This window comes from Alligator mississippiensis, chromosome 10 (assembly GCF_030867095.1).
Source record: "Alligator mississippiensis isolate rAllMis1 chromosome 10, rAllMis1, whole genome shotgun sequence".
Taxonomy (NCBI): domain Eukaryota; kingdom Metazoa; phylum Chordata; order Crocodylia; family Alligatoridae; genus Alligator; species Alligator mississippiensis.
The window spans coordinates 44,909,556-44,922,906 of NC_081833.1; the positions used below are offsets into that span (position 1 = coordinate 44,909,556).

Below are 13,351 nucleotides of genomic sequence, written 5' to 3' on the forward strand. Positions count from 1 at the left end.
GCAGTTTGTGTTGATGTTAACTGACAAAGTAATAAGGACAAACAGCACAATTTTCAAGAGTGTTTAAGAGACTTATTGACCTCAGTTATATATATTTATTTATTAACTTTACTTAAACCTTCTAATGTTTCGGTTACTTTTGCCAACACAATTGAAGCCGATATAATGGGCACATATATATTTTATCTTGGTGAAGGGTTTTTTTGCTTTTAAAGAGCCCCTAGGTGTGGCATAATGTAATAATAATTCCACAGTCCAATAATAACTCTATCATTCTTATAGTCAGAGATACAGGCAGACTGTTGAGGAGCAGACCAGTTTTCAAGATATACCAAAATAAAAAAACCAAACAATAAGTGTTTAGGTACACATACCAAAAGAAACCACATCAAGTGTTTATCAAGGGGATCTTCTGAAATATTTTTAGGAAATAAACTTAAAGTTGGCATTGCTCTATTCAGAACTTACTTGTGGCAAATAAAACAAACAAAAAAAAACAAACAAAAAACAAAAACACAAAGAGGAATTTTGTAGAAGAGTTTTAACTTCAGTATTCTGTCAGTTGATGCTCCAGGTCCATAAAGTAGATTATATATTTGCCCCCCTTTTGACCAATGGGCTCAATGGGTGTATACACATACTAAGTCAATTTAAAGTAAGGTGACTTAACCAAGGCAAGTTAAACTTAAGCCACATTGGAGCATACACACGTACAGCTCCTTGCCATGATGGCAGCCATCTTGTGAGCTAAATCACCTTAACTAAAGTGGCTCCAGATAATATACCTTGGAGGTGCATTAACTTGTGCTGCATTTAAGTTGACTCTGCTCCACATACATGTGTATGCTCTGAGTTAACTTGATTTAACAAAGTTAAGCTGTCTTAACTGTCAGAAAGTTAGTACATGTGTACGCATCCAATAATATCATCATCAACAACAACATCAGCAGGTTCAGTTGAAGCCTTATTAATAGACATGGTTACTTTTACAGTTTCTTCCTCAACTCACATCCATGAAACTCTCCATTCACCTCTAAAGCAGAACCAAAACCTGCTAACGGAACAGGGTATTTCATTCCAAAATTTCTGGCTCCATGACATTGAATTATGTATACCAACAATCTTGGAATTAAAGAGAGCAATCACGGACATTGCATATTTGCTGGATATCTTTATTACATTACTTGAATCTTTCCCACTCAAATATATTTCTTAATGATTAATATACTGTTTGTATTATTATTTCACAGAGGCCTGCTGATTGTAATCTCATACTTGCATCAGGTGGTCAGATAGCGTGGCGATAAAAGCAGCACTGTACCTAGACTCCTAGCTGCCCTGGGTGAACTTTTAGTATTGCCTCCATTTGTCAGAGATTATGATAATAATAACAATAAAAATTACTATTTTCAGGCCCCCTTTCTGTCCGGGCCCCAGGCAGCCACCCGGTTCACCCATGCCCGTGTCCAGCCCTGGATAAAAGGTATAAATCACCCAGACAGTTAATTTTTAGCAGCCATTTTAATTACACCATATCTAAGGTCAGTTTCAGGTAGAATCACTTGTGTGGGTGATGTCTGGGTATGAATCTACTCCCAAAGTCCACATAACACTTTGTCGACTTCAGTGGGAGCTAAAGCGGCCCTACACATCCCACATTATGCTCATATATTGTATATAGTATAATTAGAAAGACTGCTTAAAGTTAACTGTCTGGGTGATTATGCTCTTTCATCACCGTGATGTTTACTCACCTGCCAATGGAATATTTTGTTCAGATATTGAAATTCTAGCAGCAAAAAAAAAAAAAGAGCTAGAGGTGTCCTGAAAATTTAGCACAATCCTAGAAGATACTACCAAACCTGCTTTTTTGTCTAAATAAATGTATTATGAAAGCAATACAACTTTTAGCTTGCTTTAGTCCAAGTAGTTTGGGGTCAGTTTTTTCTTTTATATGATGAATATGCATCCCAAAAATCTAATTCTTAAGCAGCTGCATATTTGCCTAGGAAAGGCAAAAGCTGAAAAGCATTCAGCTATGTTACAGATGTTAGTTTAGTTTATGGTAATTCCAAGTTGCCAAGCTTGGGCATGTAGACATGCAGGACGACTGCTCCAATGCTCTGTAACTACAGCACATTGGAGCAGACTCAATTAATCACGTGCTGGAGCATGCTAAATAGTATCCTCAGCATCTTGGGTATTCAACAGCCCTGTGTTTCAAAACAGTGGGGGGGGGGGGGGTTAACTAAAGCTTTACTTAAAGCTTTCCCACCACCATTTTGAAGAGTGGGATGCTGAATACATGAGAGGCTGGAGGGCTTTGATTAGAGTGGCTCCTGAGAGCTGCTCTAACTAAAGCAACTCCACCCACCTCTGGAGCACACCTAAAGATGCCCTCTGAGATTTCTCTGCATGGTTGTTACCATGCAAATATTCTGAATGCAAAAATCCTTAAGATATTGCATGAGCTCCAATCTCACAAACACATACATTTAAACTTTATCATTTGGAAGAAACACAAACCAAGTTAGGCATGTACACCAGTGTTTGCAGGATTGGGGCATACCGTGTAGTATTCCATAAGTGTTTCAAGATGGTTATTTTTTCCCTTAACTACAAGATCTCATTAAACAGAAGTATAAGTAAAACATAATTCTCAAAAAACTAGGTCTATTCAACAGCCATAATGAAATGTGCAGCTCTGCTTATTCCCCAAGATAATAGCAATCAATTGCCACTATAAGTGCCATAATGCATGAAATAAGCTTAATTTTTTGGCTGCAGACCACCAACATAGCTGAAATTTAGGACCTGATGGGAGATTTTCACCAAGTGAAATCCCACTGGACAGAAATGCAGTGTTTGCAATTCACTCTCTGTGCAGTTCCAGCACAGCTAGCAATGGTGGAAGCTGTAGGATAGGGAGGACTGAAGTTTTTGTGAATTTTGAACCACAGCAGGCTTAAACAACAGGTGCTAAAAATATTGTGAGCCCTATATGATACATATTTCATACTTGTTAGCCACCACTAGCTGGCTTTAAATTGAGTGGCTTCAACCTTGGGGATAGCTCTGTCAGACCTTCAGTCAGTGCAGATGTAGTTAGGGATCTTCTGGAAGGGCTAGATATTTTTAAATCTGCAGGTCCCCAAGGGTGTTGAGGGAGTTAGCAAGGGTCATTGCAGAGCCCTTGGCCCAGCTATATGAGCATTCATGGTCATCTGGCCAGGTGTCGGGGGATTGGAAACTGGCTGATGTGGTCCCAATTTTCAAGAAAGGGAGGAAGGAGGACCCAAGTAACTGTAGGTGCTTGGGAAGATCTTAGAGAGAATCATCAAGGAGCACATCTGTGGGGGGCCTGCAGGGAGATCATGCTCAGGGGCAATCACCCTGACCAACCTAATTACCTTTTATGACCAAGTAACTAAATCCTTGGATGATGGTGTTGCTGTGGACGTAGTCTTTCTAGACTTTAAGAAGGCCTTTGACACTGTCTCTCACCCCATCCTCATCAATAAATTAACCGACTGTGGCACTGATGCCTATACAGTTGGATTGGTAAAAAATTGGCTGGTGGGGTGCACCCAGAGTAGTGGTGGATGGGTTGTACTCAACCTGGCGAGATGCGAGCAGTGGGGTACCCTAGGGCTCGGCCCTCAGGCCCACAGTTTAACATCTTCATCAGCAACTTGGATGAGGGGGTGGAAATCACGATGTCCAAGTTTGCTGATGACATTAAGATGTGGGGCAAGGTGGACACGCTTGAAGGGAGGGAGAGGCTGCAACTAGATTTAGACAGACTACAAAAGTGGGCAGATGAGAATAGGATGGGGTTCAATGTAGATAAATGCAGGGTGCTGCACCTTGGGAGAAGGAATCTACAGCACACATACAGGCTGGGGAGTTCCCTTCTTGAAAGCACAGAGGCGGAAAGGGATCTCGGAGTCATTACTGACTCCAAGATGAACATGAGCCGCTAATGCCAGACCAAAGCCAGCAAGGCCAGCCATACCTTGTCATGCATCCAGAGGTGCATCTCAAGCCGGTCCAGAGAGGTGATACTCCCCCTCCACGTGACTTTGGTCAGGCCGCAGTTGGAGTACTGTATCCAGTACTGGGCACAGTATTTCAAAAGGGATGTGGCCAGCCTGGAGAGGGTTCAGAGGAGGGCTACCTGCTGGGTGAGAGGGCAGCAGGACAAGCCCTGTGAGGAGAGACTGAGGGACCTGAACCTGTTTAGCCTCAGCAAGAGGAGGCTGAGGGGGGGACCTGGTGGCTGCCTACAAACTCATCAGGGGAGATCAACAGCAAATAGGTAGAGCCCTTTTCTCCCCAGCACCACCTGGGGTGACAAGGAACAATGGTAATAAAGCTGATGGAGAATAGGTTTAGGTTGGAGATCAGAAGGCAATATTTTACAGTTAGGGTGGCCAAAATCTGGAACCAACTTCCCAGGGAAGTGGTCCTCACCCCTCCCTTGGGCAAATTCAAGAGGAGGTTGGATGATCATCTGTCTGGGGTCTTGTGACCCAGCATTCATTCTTGCCTGTGGCAGGGGGTCAGGCTAGATGATCTGTTCAGGTTCCTCCTGACCCTAGCTACTATGAAACCAGTCAAACTACTGTGTACATTTTTTTGCAGTATCAAGCCCTTACTTCGTATCATTTTTTCCCACTTATTTTAGTAAGAGTTTCTCCCAATTTGTTTCATAAAGCAGAAAAAAACCCCAAGCCAAACTAAGCCCCCTACACATAGCTAGGTAGGTAAAAGAAAAAAAATGAAGTGTAACCATTGAAAATCAGATTGCAACTAATACCTATGGAACAGCCACTACTGGGTGGCAGTTGGTTAAAAGAACTATAGTTTCTTGCACTTGAGGCCCATGACCAGCAAAGGATTTGGTATATGCTCCTACTTTCAAGGAAAGCAAAAGGAGTTCACTGGATACTTTGCAATAAAAGCATGCAGGGTTAGGGTCTGAATACAGGGCATTTCTGACTGAAATACCAACCATTTAGAATATCTTCTTAAACAATTATAAGGTACTTTCATTTTCATTCTTGTTAGCTGACAAATGTATCCTTGAGTACACAGACATTAACATTCACTGTAGACAAAAACCTCTGAATTTAAAGTACTGTAGACAGGTTTTTACCGGGCACATGTGAGGGCTAAAATCATGCACTAGGCATAGCTATGCTTATACGTTATTAAGCTTTCCAACGAGTGAAACTTAGCCCAAGAGAACAGACTCCCAGGTAAACATGAAAATACCCGACAGCATTTGGACAACCCCCACTTCAGAAGTGAGCGAACAAACCCTCGAAGGCCCGTGTCTCTTTAAAATTCAGCTGCCCGTCACATTCCACTTGCTGATAAAAGACTCCTGTAAAACTGAAAGCAGGTAAAAGCACTTCCTGGAGGCAGAATTAAATAGAGGGGGGGGTTCTTCTGATCTCTCTCAAAAACCAATCAGGCAGGATCCTCCAGGCGTTGATTCTCCCTACGTCCCTCCTACACCTTTTTCAAAGACCCAATGGCTTTGTCCCTTTGGGAGATTGACTAGAGTCACATGGGCTGAGTCCAGGGCAGGTAACTTAGGAGAGGAGGCAAAAAAAAAAAAAAAAAAAAAGCCCAAGCCCAGGCTGGGTCCTACCATGATGTCAGAGGGAGAGAAACCCACAGCTTGTTAATTTCACCTCCCAATCAGACCCGGGGAAAGGAATCACTGGGAACAGGTAGAGCTGCAAGAAGTTTTCTCCATTTTCGCCTCAAACCTTCCCAGCCCCGGGAGCTCTTCTCTTCATATCGTTCCTCCTTGTCCTTTTATTCCCCTGTGATCACTTGGAGGACGGGGACGAGCCTTTGTGGGGATTTTTGCGTTTTGTTTTTGTCTGTCTTTCTCCCCCCCCCCTTTTTTTTTTTTGACCTCTGCTTTTGATTGTAGTTGTTTCCCCCTGTGGTCATGACGGCTTCGCACAGTGACTCTTTGGTGGTGTTGTTTGGGGCAACAGCTGGTGCATATGGGGCTAAACTGGGTTCGGATGAGAGGGAACTAATTCTCTTGGTGTGGCAAGTTGTGGATCTGCACAGCAAGAAGGTATGGCTTCACCCTCTTCCCTCCACGTTGCGTTCAGGGCTCCAGGCCGGCTGCAGGAGCCCCCGGCCGCGGCCGCCCGGCTGTGCCACATGGCCCGCGGCACCGACCCGCGCCCGGGGCCGTTTGTTCATTTCACAAATGCACCGGGGAGGAGGAGGGCGCGGGCTTTAGTTTGCAAAGACTTATGTATATATATTTTAAAGCCCTTCTCCTTTGGGCTCCCCTTTAAAGTCATTCGTTCCCTTTAGAGATTTTTCCCCTTCGTTTTTGGAGCCTTAAAAGACACCCCCCCTCCCCCTCCCCGGTCTAAAAGGACCCCCTCAAGAAGCGGGCCGGCCTTGTGCTTCGCCTCTTCTCCTCATGCTCCAGCTCTTCGCTTTTTCTATGAGCTTCATTCCTAGGCCAACCTGCAGGGCTTCTTTAAAACACAATGGGCAGGAGCCAGCTGGGGTGGAGGCACCCCTGCCCCTCCAGGCACTGTTACCGTTCTCATATTTTTCTCATCAAAATGACCCGATTCCAGCCAGAAGCTGCCCTGGCTTGCGAGAGGCACTGGGTCTTCTCCCGAGGCCTCGCCAACCCGCCTGGGCCCTGGCAGCAGAGGAGTGTTTTGGGGTGGGAGGGAAGGAAAGAGGAGGTCAGAGGCTTTGATTTGTGAAATTGACAAATGCCTTGTAATTGTTTTTGGTCAAATCATTGCTTTTTGGTGTGTGTGTGTGCATCTGTTTTGGAAAGGGGCCTGGATCTTCCTCGCATTTCTGAGTGCAGTGGAAGAAGGGACTCCTTCCCTGGCTCCTCACATCTCCCCCTGCTTAAATGTTTTCAGGTAGGGACATTGCACAAATCCCTGGTGAAAGCAGACAATCCGGAGTTGAGTGACCCATGTCAAGAAGTGAGTGGTTTAACACCAGAGGGACTGAGCAAAGCTGAGCCTTTGGACCGAGTTCTCCAACAGGTGAGGACCAACCAGGGCAGCTGAGGGTTAATCTTGGGAGCAAGATTCAACTGGTGCCATAAAGCAAATAGACTTGATTTTGCCTTTTGCTTTGAAATCACTGCTGTTTCAGAACCAGCAACACCTCGAAATTGACCCCCTGGAGAGACCTGAGCTAGCTGCAACTGGACTTTTGGGGAAACAAAACAAACAGAGGAATTGAATAATGGCCTATGTACAATGTAGCAATTTTTGAGCTGGCACTCTGGAGCTCTGACCTCTTTTTTTGTTCCGACCCACCTCTGTCCTGACTTTAACCTAATTTTCTAACTCAAGGCTCCATCTGAATTTAACCATGCTAACTACATTTTTGAAAAAAAGATTTGATCAAAGAAGTATCTGTCCACTATGATCCAGCAGCCTCAGTGCTGATGTCAAGCCTTGTCTTTCTCATGTTCTGAAAAAATAATTCAGTCTTAAAAAAATAATTAACTGGAAAACTTGTTTCTGTAAAGTATTACCTGTGCAGTGAGTGCATGACTTCTCTTTCATGTTTCACTGAATTATCTTTAATTACCAAAGTGGGTAATTGTAGTGATAGAGACATTTTTAAGTCTGAGTCTAAATTCATAGTAGAGGGAAGATAAAACCTTTCTTTTTGTTTCTTGTTTCTACTATTGATACACTTTGCTCTATGAACCACTTTGTGTCACTTCAATATTGGGTAATACAATAACTTATACTTTTTCATGATTCTCACAGTTCAAGAAACAGTTGGGTTTTTTTTCAATTTTTAGTGTGTATAGACTATATACAGTGGCTTTCTGTCTGTTTTTTAAAACTTGATAGCTGAGTAAAATGTACATGAAAGGAAAAATAGTAGTGCAGTTTTGTGGAGTATATAAAACTGGCTTTCCACACCTTGTTTGAATCATTGTAGGTGCGCTTCAGAGAGAAACTTGCTTAGGCAGTAAAACAGGTTCATGCTGCTTTAACATCTCCTGAAACACGTACAACTTGGCGGAGTGGGTACAAATCCTTTTTGTCGCTGGATATTTAACGTCTCACTGTACTTGACCTGACTGTGTTCTGAAGTATTAATGCACAGTTATGTACCCTCAGTGTTAACTTATCTTTCAAAATTAATTGTGCTGGCACTATCTTTTATGATTGTTTGTTACACAGGTTTCACAAGAGGCTAAGAGTGTAAAGTGATTTGTGTAGCTTTGAACTAACCCCTGAGAAAATGTACAGCTGCAGGTTTGATCTTGTCCCAGATCTTACACTAAAGCATCTGGAACAGCTTAGCAAAGTACACTCTGTTTACCTTTATAACAGACATACTTTAATTATACTCAATACTTTTATGAGAGATTGTATCTTATTGTCATAAATTGCACTGTAGGTGGATCAGCTTCAGCCTATAAAGGGAAATAGTACCTTTGTGTGGAGGTGTGGTGCAGACTCTTGCAAAACATCTTTCTTTTTTCCTTTTTTCTTTTTGGGTGGTACATCCATCCAGTTGAGGAAGGAGGATTCTGTTTTAAAGCACTGGAATGGCATTTAAGATGTGTGTTCCTCTGCCTGTTGCAGTTTCTTGCCATAGGCAGTTCAATTAATCTGTGCCTCTGTTTCCATATCTGAAGAAGGAAGGGGGAAAAAGGAGATGGCGGTGCTATTTGATTTCATGCGAGTGTGGAAAGGTTTATTAATTCATGTCTATGAAGTGCTCATATGCTGGGGTGGAGAACAGGAGAATTTGAATGCTATGGGTATAGTGCCAAATCCTGCATCTGTTATGACCCTTGAATGCTCTGCTGGTATCAAGTATTTTAAGTCTAGTCAGTAAATCTAGGTTTTATTTTCTTTTTCATTTAAATTTATTTTTGCAAATGGAGACGTGCTTTTAAAAAGGGGAATTAACTAAAGTTGTTATTTAAAAACACCAGTATAAACATATGCCTGGATATAAGATTGCAAAATTGAGTATATGAAACTGGCTTTCCATTTGCTTGAATCATTGTGGAGAAGTGGATGGGTGGTTACACACCCATGCCAGCCACGTCATCAGAACCCTCACTGGCTATTCTGACTTCGCCTTGAGTTTCTAAGTCTCTGCTTGTCCTGGAGACTGTTTCCAAATCACAGTATGTCAATATATGGTAACTCTCAGCTTTGTTTTCTAGGTGGCAATTAGTGAGTGAGGCTGAGCTGTTCCATTGAACAAAAAGAGATTACTTCTTATTCAGAGAGCTTTCCATGTTCACCATCAAAAGCATATGCTCTGAGTTCCTTAATTGTGGAATAGAGGCTTTAATTGAAGAGGTGTCTTCTAATTAGATTTTTTGATGTTAGTTCTAGGAAACATGTGTGCCCCTGAACAAAACTGACCATCTTCTCCAGGGACAGCTATGCAGCATTATCCTAAAAATAGTTTCAAAGCTCAGACAGTATCTTTTTCAAAGAAAAATAATCAATTTATTAAATTTATTTTGGCTGTTCTAAAGCAGTACGCTCCCATACCTGTAGAGATCTGAGTGTGCAGTTACATTTTATGATATACAGTGTGCATCTTCATTAATGCACCGTAGTTACTGTACATTAAGTTTAGTACTTGGCTAACCAAGTACTAAATCAATGCACAGTAACTCGCTGTGCTGCATAGTAGTGTTGGCACACAGGTTCTTAGTGATGCTTAGTACTTAGTAGATTAGTACTACTACACAGTAGCATATTAGCATGGTTTTTGCCCAGCATGCTACTTGCACAGTAAGCATCTTATGTAGACACACCCACAGTGTCACAGTTGGAAAGCTTTGTGTTACTGCACAAAGATTGACATATGGCTCTTTCATGAATTTCTAAATCTGTATCTTTTGAGTTATATTGTGTCATATGCAGAGAATCCAAAATGGAAATGACTCCAAGATTTAATTTCTAAATCAGTCCTCTCTGTACTTGAAAACCTATGATAAACTCCTTTTGCTGGTTAGGATTTATGTCAGGGTACAAGCAACAAATCCTAAATAAATGCCTCTTAATATAGAGCAAAGCTACACAGAAGTATCTGGGCTTGGCATTAAAAGGAAAGCCTTGCCAGTTTTAGCATTATTTTCTTCCAAGCATTAATCAGCCACCCTCCAATTCTCAGTCATGAGATTGTCTTAAAAATCATGGGATTTTTCTAAATTTAAGTCTTTGTTTGCTTTCTGGTTTCTGAGCCTTTACAGTAAGATTGGTGTATTTTCAGGCACCTCTCCAACCATGAAGCTGATATTTATTTGTGTTCAAATAAAATGTAAAGGTTGAGCTTCTCATGAATTTCTCTGACTCTAGGAGATGGAACTTTATTTAAGTAAAACACAAAATGCTGTAAGAAATGATAACACTGCTTATGTCTCAGTTCTCTGAGTGCTTTACAAGGGTCATGGCTAAACATAGCAAGTTTCACCTATTTAAGTCCCAGATTTCACAGGCTGTCTCAATATCCTGGCTGGTTGGTGCAAATTGAAAGAAAAGTCCTGGAATTGGCTGCTGCAGGCAGGGGCACAGGGCGCAGTCTGGTGGGGAGGTGGAGTGGCACAGTGGGCCAGGAGTAAGGCGAGGAGACTGGACCAGTGCTCAGCCTGGTCCATGCCCTGCCTCCAGCCACTGCTCAGGAGGAGCGGACGGGGCATATGTGGGCAGGGTGGCACCTGTCCGGTGCGCCATGCCACTCCACCTCCACTGTACCGCACCCTTGCTCACCTGCCGATGCCTGCAGCAGCACTACTGACTTGGGGGAGGAGAGTAGGGGATAGTCTCCTGGATTTCCTTAAAAAAATAATATGGTTACCCTGCTTCTCTATCAAAGTTGTGCCATTCACATACCAACCTGACAGTGGACACAGCTTTAAAAAAGTAACTACAATAGAGAAATGTTTACAAAATGAAAATATGTGGTGTCTTGTGTGCCCTGTTACTGATTTACTTTGAAAAACATTCATAAAAAGAGGAAGGTTTCCATAATTAAGGAACTGACATATCTCCCCTCTCAAAAAATGCCCCCAAAATTCAGTTATGGAACCGTATGCAATGGCTCTTTTAGTTCTACTTGCATATTTTCCTTTTGGACTGTCCTAAGTTTTCAGGCCTTTCATCACATTATCTATTGAGTCAAGTTACCCCAGAGCACTTAATCTTCTCTCACTTAGAGAACCTGGAATTAAGCACAAGTTGAAAATACTAACAGGTTTACCATTCACTTAGATGGCCATAAAAGCAAATTGCTAAATGCATCATTGCAAAATTTTTCTTTTATCAACCCAGCAAATGAGCCACATACACAACATATTTTACCAAACATAACCTGAGCCATCAGGAAACAAGGTAGTTGTTTGCCCTTAAACTAGGAAATGGAAAGAAACAGTAAATTCCTGTAGCCTGATCAACAGGTTGCAACTTCATTTAACGAGACTTGTATTGCATCCTCTTCTTACCATAAGAGCACGGATGCCAGAAGGAAAATAAAAAGAATGCAAAATCAGTCATATCTAAAGGTTTTTTTTTTATGGTAATCTCATGATTTTAGAGGCTTGACGTGGTTTTTAAATGTGTTCTATTGGCAGTACTGTGGGCATCTTGCAATAATGGAAACAACATAACTCACTCAATAGTTGAACAGTGCAGCTTCTCGTTCCCCAGTGACTTTCAGCATCCTTTTTCCATGTTCTGCACTCCAAAATACTAGCAGAAATATTGGCTGAATTTTTTTTGTTTTTTGCTTCCATTTTGAAAAAATGGAGCAATTGATGTGGATGAAGGAAAATAGCAGTTTTACTTAAGAACTCTGTTATCACGTGGTAGGCTGATGGCTTTAACTGAGCAAAAACTAAGGAACAGGAGAAAGGGACTATGGTGATTCAAGTGCTTCAAGATTTGTTTTCATCATGGAGCTCAAGTCACAACTAAAGTGTTATTCCTAACTCAGGTTTGATGCCCAAAACCTACTAGCTAAAGTGCAGTAACTTTTTTTAAAGCCCAAGTTACAGTCTGGTGAGTTATGTAAACAAGGCAGTTTAGTATGGGTATGGTCTTGTTCTACCAATCTGCCACTAGGCCTCCAGTACTTTCCCACAGTTCCTACTGTGCCATGGACAAATTCTTTCATACTTCAGTAAAATAGAACCAGTAGAATGATCCACCTCACTTTAGTGTAGTAGCTGTGGGACTTGCTCCCCAAAGCTTTAGCACTACACTAGAGTACATTCAGCATCAATCTGAACACAGCAGTTCATGTGACATTTTGTGGTAAGGACACCCCTCACTTCTAGGCAAACTCAAGTAGTAAGTAGAGTGTAGATAACTTGAGTTGACTTTGCAGTTAACGACAAACTTTAGATAGATTCTCTGAAGTACTCAACTTGCAACCCACAAAAAGCTGCAATTTAAGAACTGAAGTTTATAATGGGTCTTTCAACTTCAAATTATTCTGAAGAAATTTTATCCCAACACTGCTATCACATACATTTGAGTTTTGGAGTAATTGCCTTGTTATTTCTCTGAAACTTGGAACAGGTGTTTAGTGATCAGTTGGCATTTGTAACCAAGCAGGCTGTTATTTCTACAGCAGTGTTTAGATCCTCAGCATGAATTGCTGACATGCCAAACCAGTCTTCAGGGTGCAAAGCGAAGTGTAGAATTTTGCATGGGTGTGAGGAAGCAGATGCAAATGCTAAACTAGAATTCTCTTGACACAAAGGACAACACCCGTTGACTAGATGGTCATGTATATTCCCAGTTCCGCTTACCAGTTCTATATTTTCTTCTACATGGGGACCTTTGATTAACTTTAGGAAATGGGTGAAATGAGGCCACTGTTGAAAAGTTTATCAGCACTTCCAATCATGTAAATGCTGATGGTGATTTGCTCTCGAAGGAAGTAGGGGAACAGAAGCCTAGCTCGCTCAACTTCTTAAAACTGCTTCAGGGGAATGGAGGGAAAAACATCTTCCTTATAAGGAGGGCATTTAATGATTTAAAATAAATTCACAACTGTTTTGAATGGCTGAATACAAACTTTTTGAATAGTGTTTTGGCTTAACTGGCTAGCTCAGGAGAACAGGACAGTGTATTTAATTATCTGTTTTGTTGAATAGGTGTGCAAGCTGGAACTCCTGCTTGAGAGTAAATTAGAAGGATACTGTATGCCATTTTTAAAAAAAAAACTTGCTCTGTGCATGTGTGCAATTTCCTGCAGCAAACTCCTCCAGTGCCAACCACAGAAACAAACCTATCACAATCAGCTTTATGTAATATTCTGGTCCTGCATGTCA

At 41.8% G+C, this 13,351-nt stretch overlaps 1 protein-coding gene and 1 long non-coding RNA gene across 6 annotated transcripts in view; one reads left to right on the plus strand and one right to left on the minus strand.

Annotated features, from left to right (window-relative positions):
• The window catches only part of LOC106739586 (uncharacterized), a 33,073-nt gene extending 27,597 nt beyond the window's left edge, over positions 1–5,476 (minus strand). Inside the window, exon 1 of the long non-coding RNA XR_009455244.1 lies at positions 5,324–5,476. This is a non-coding gene — a long non-coding RNA (uncharacterized LOC106739586). The remainder of the gene's footprint in view (positions 1–5,323) is intronic.
• A 134-nt stretch (positions 5,477–5,610) lies between these two features.
• The window catches only part of ESRP2 (epithelial splicing regulatory protein 2), a 61,174-nt gene continuing 53,433 nt past the window's right edge, over positions 5,611–13,351 (plus strand). For 3 of the 5 annotated variants that reach the window (XM_019497498.2, XM_059713761.1, XM_059713760.1), the window contains exons 1-3: positions 5,611–5,741; positions 5,951–6,103; positions 6,930–7,058. In XM_019497498.2, coding sequence (XP_019353043.1) covers positions 5,969–6,103; positions 6,930–7,058 — 264 coding nt within the window. In that variant the 5' untranslated portion in view covers positions 5,611–5,741; positions 5,951–5,968. The other 2 variants (XM_006269305.4, XM_059713759.1) reach the window with 2 other exon arrangements.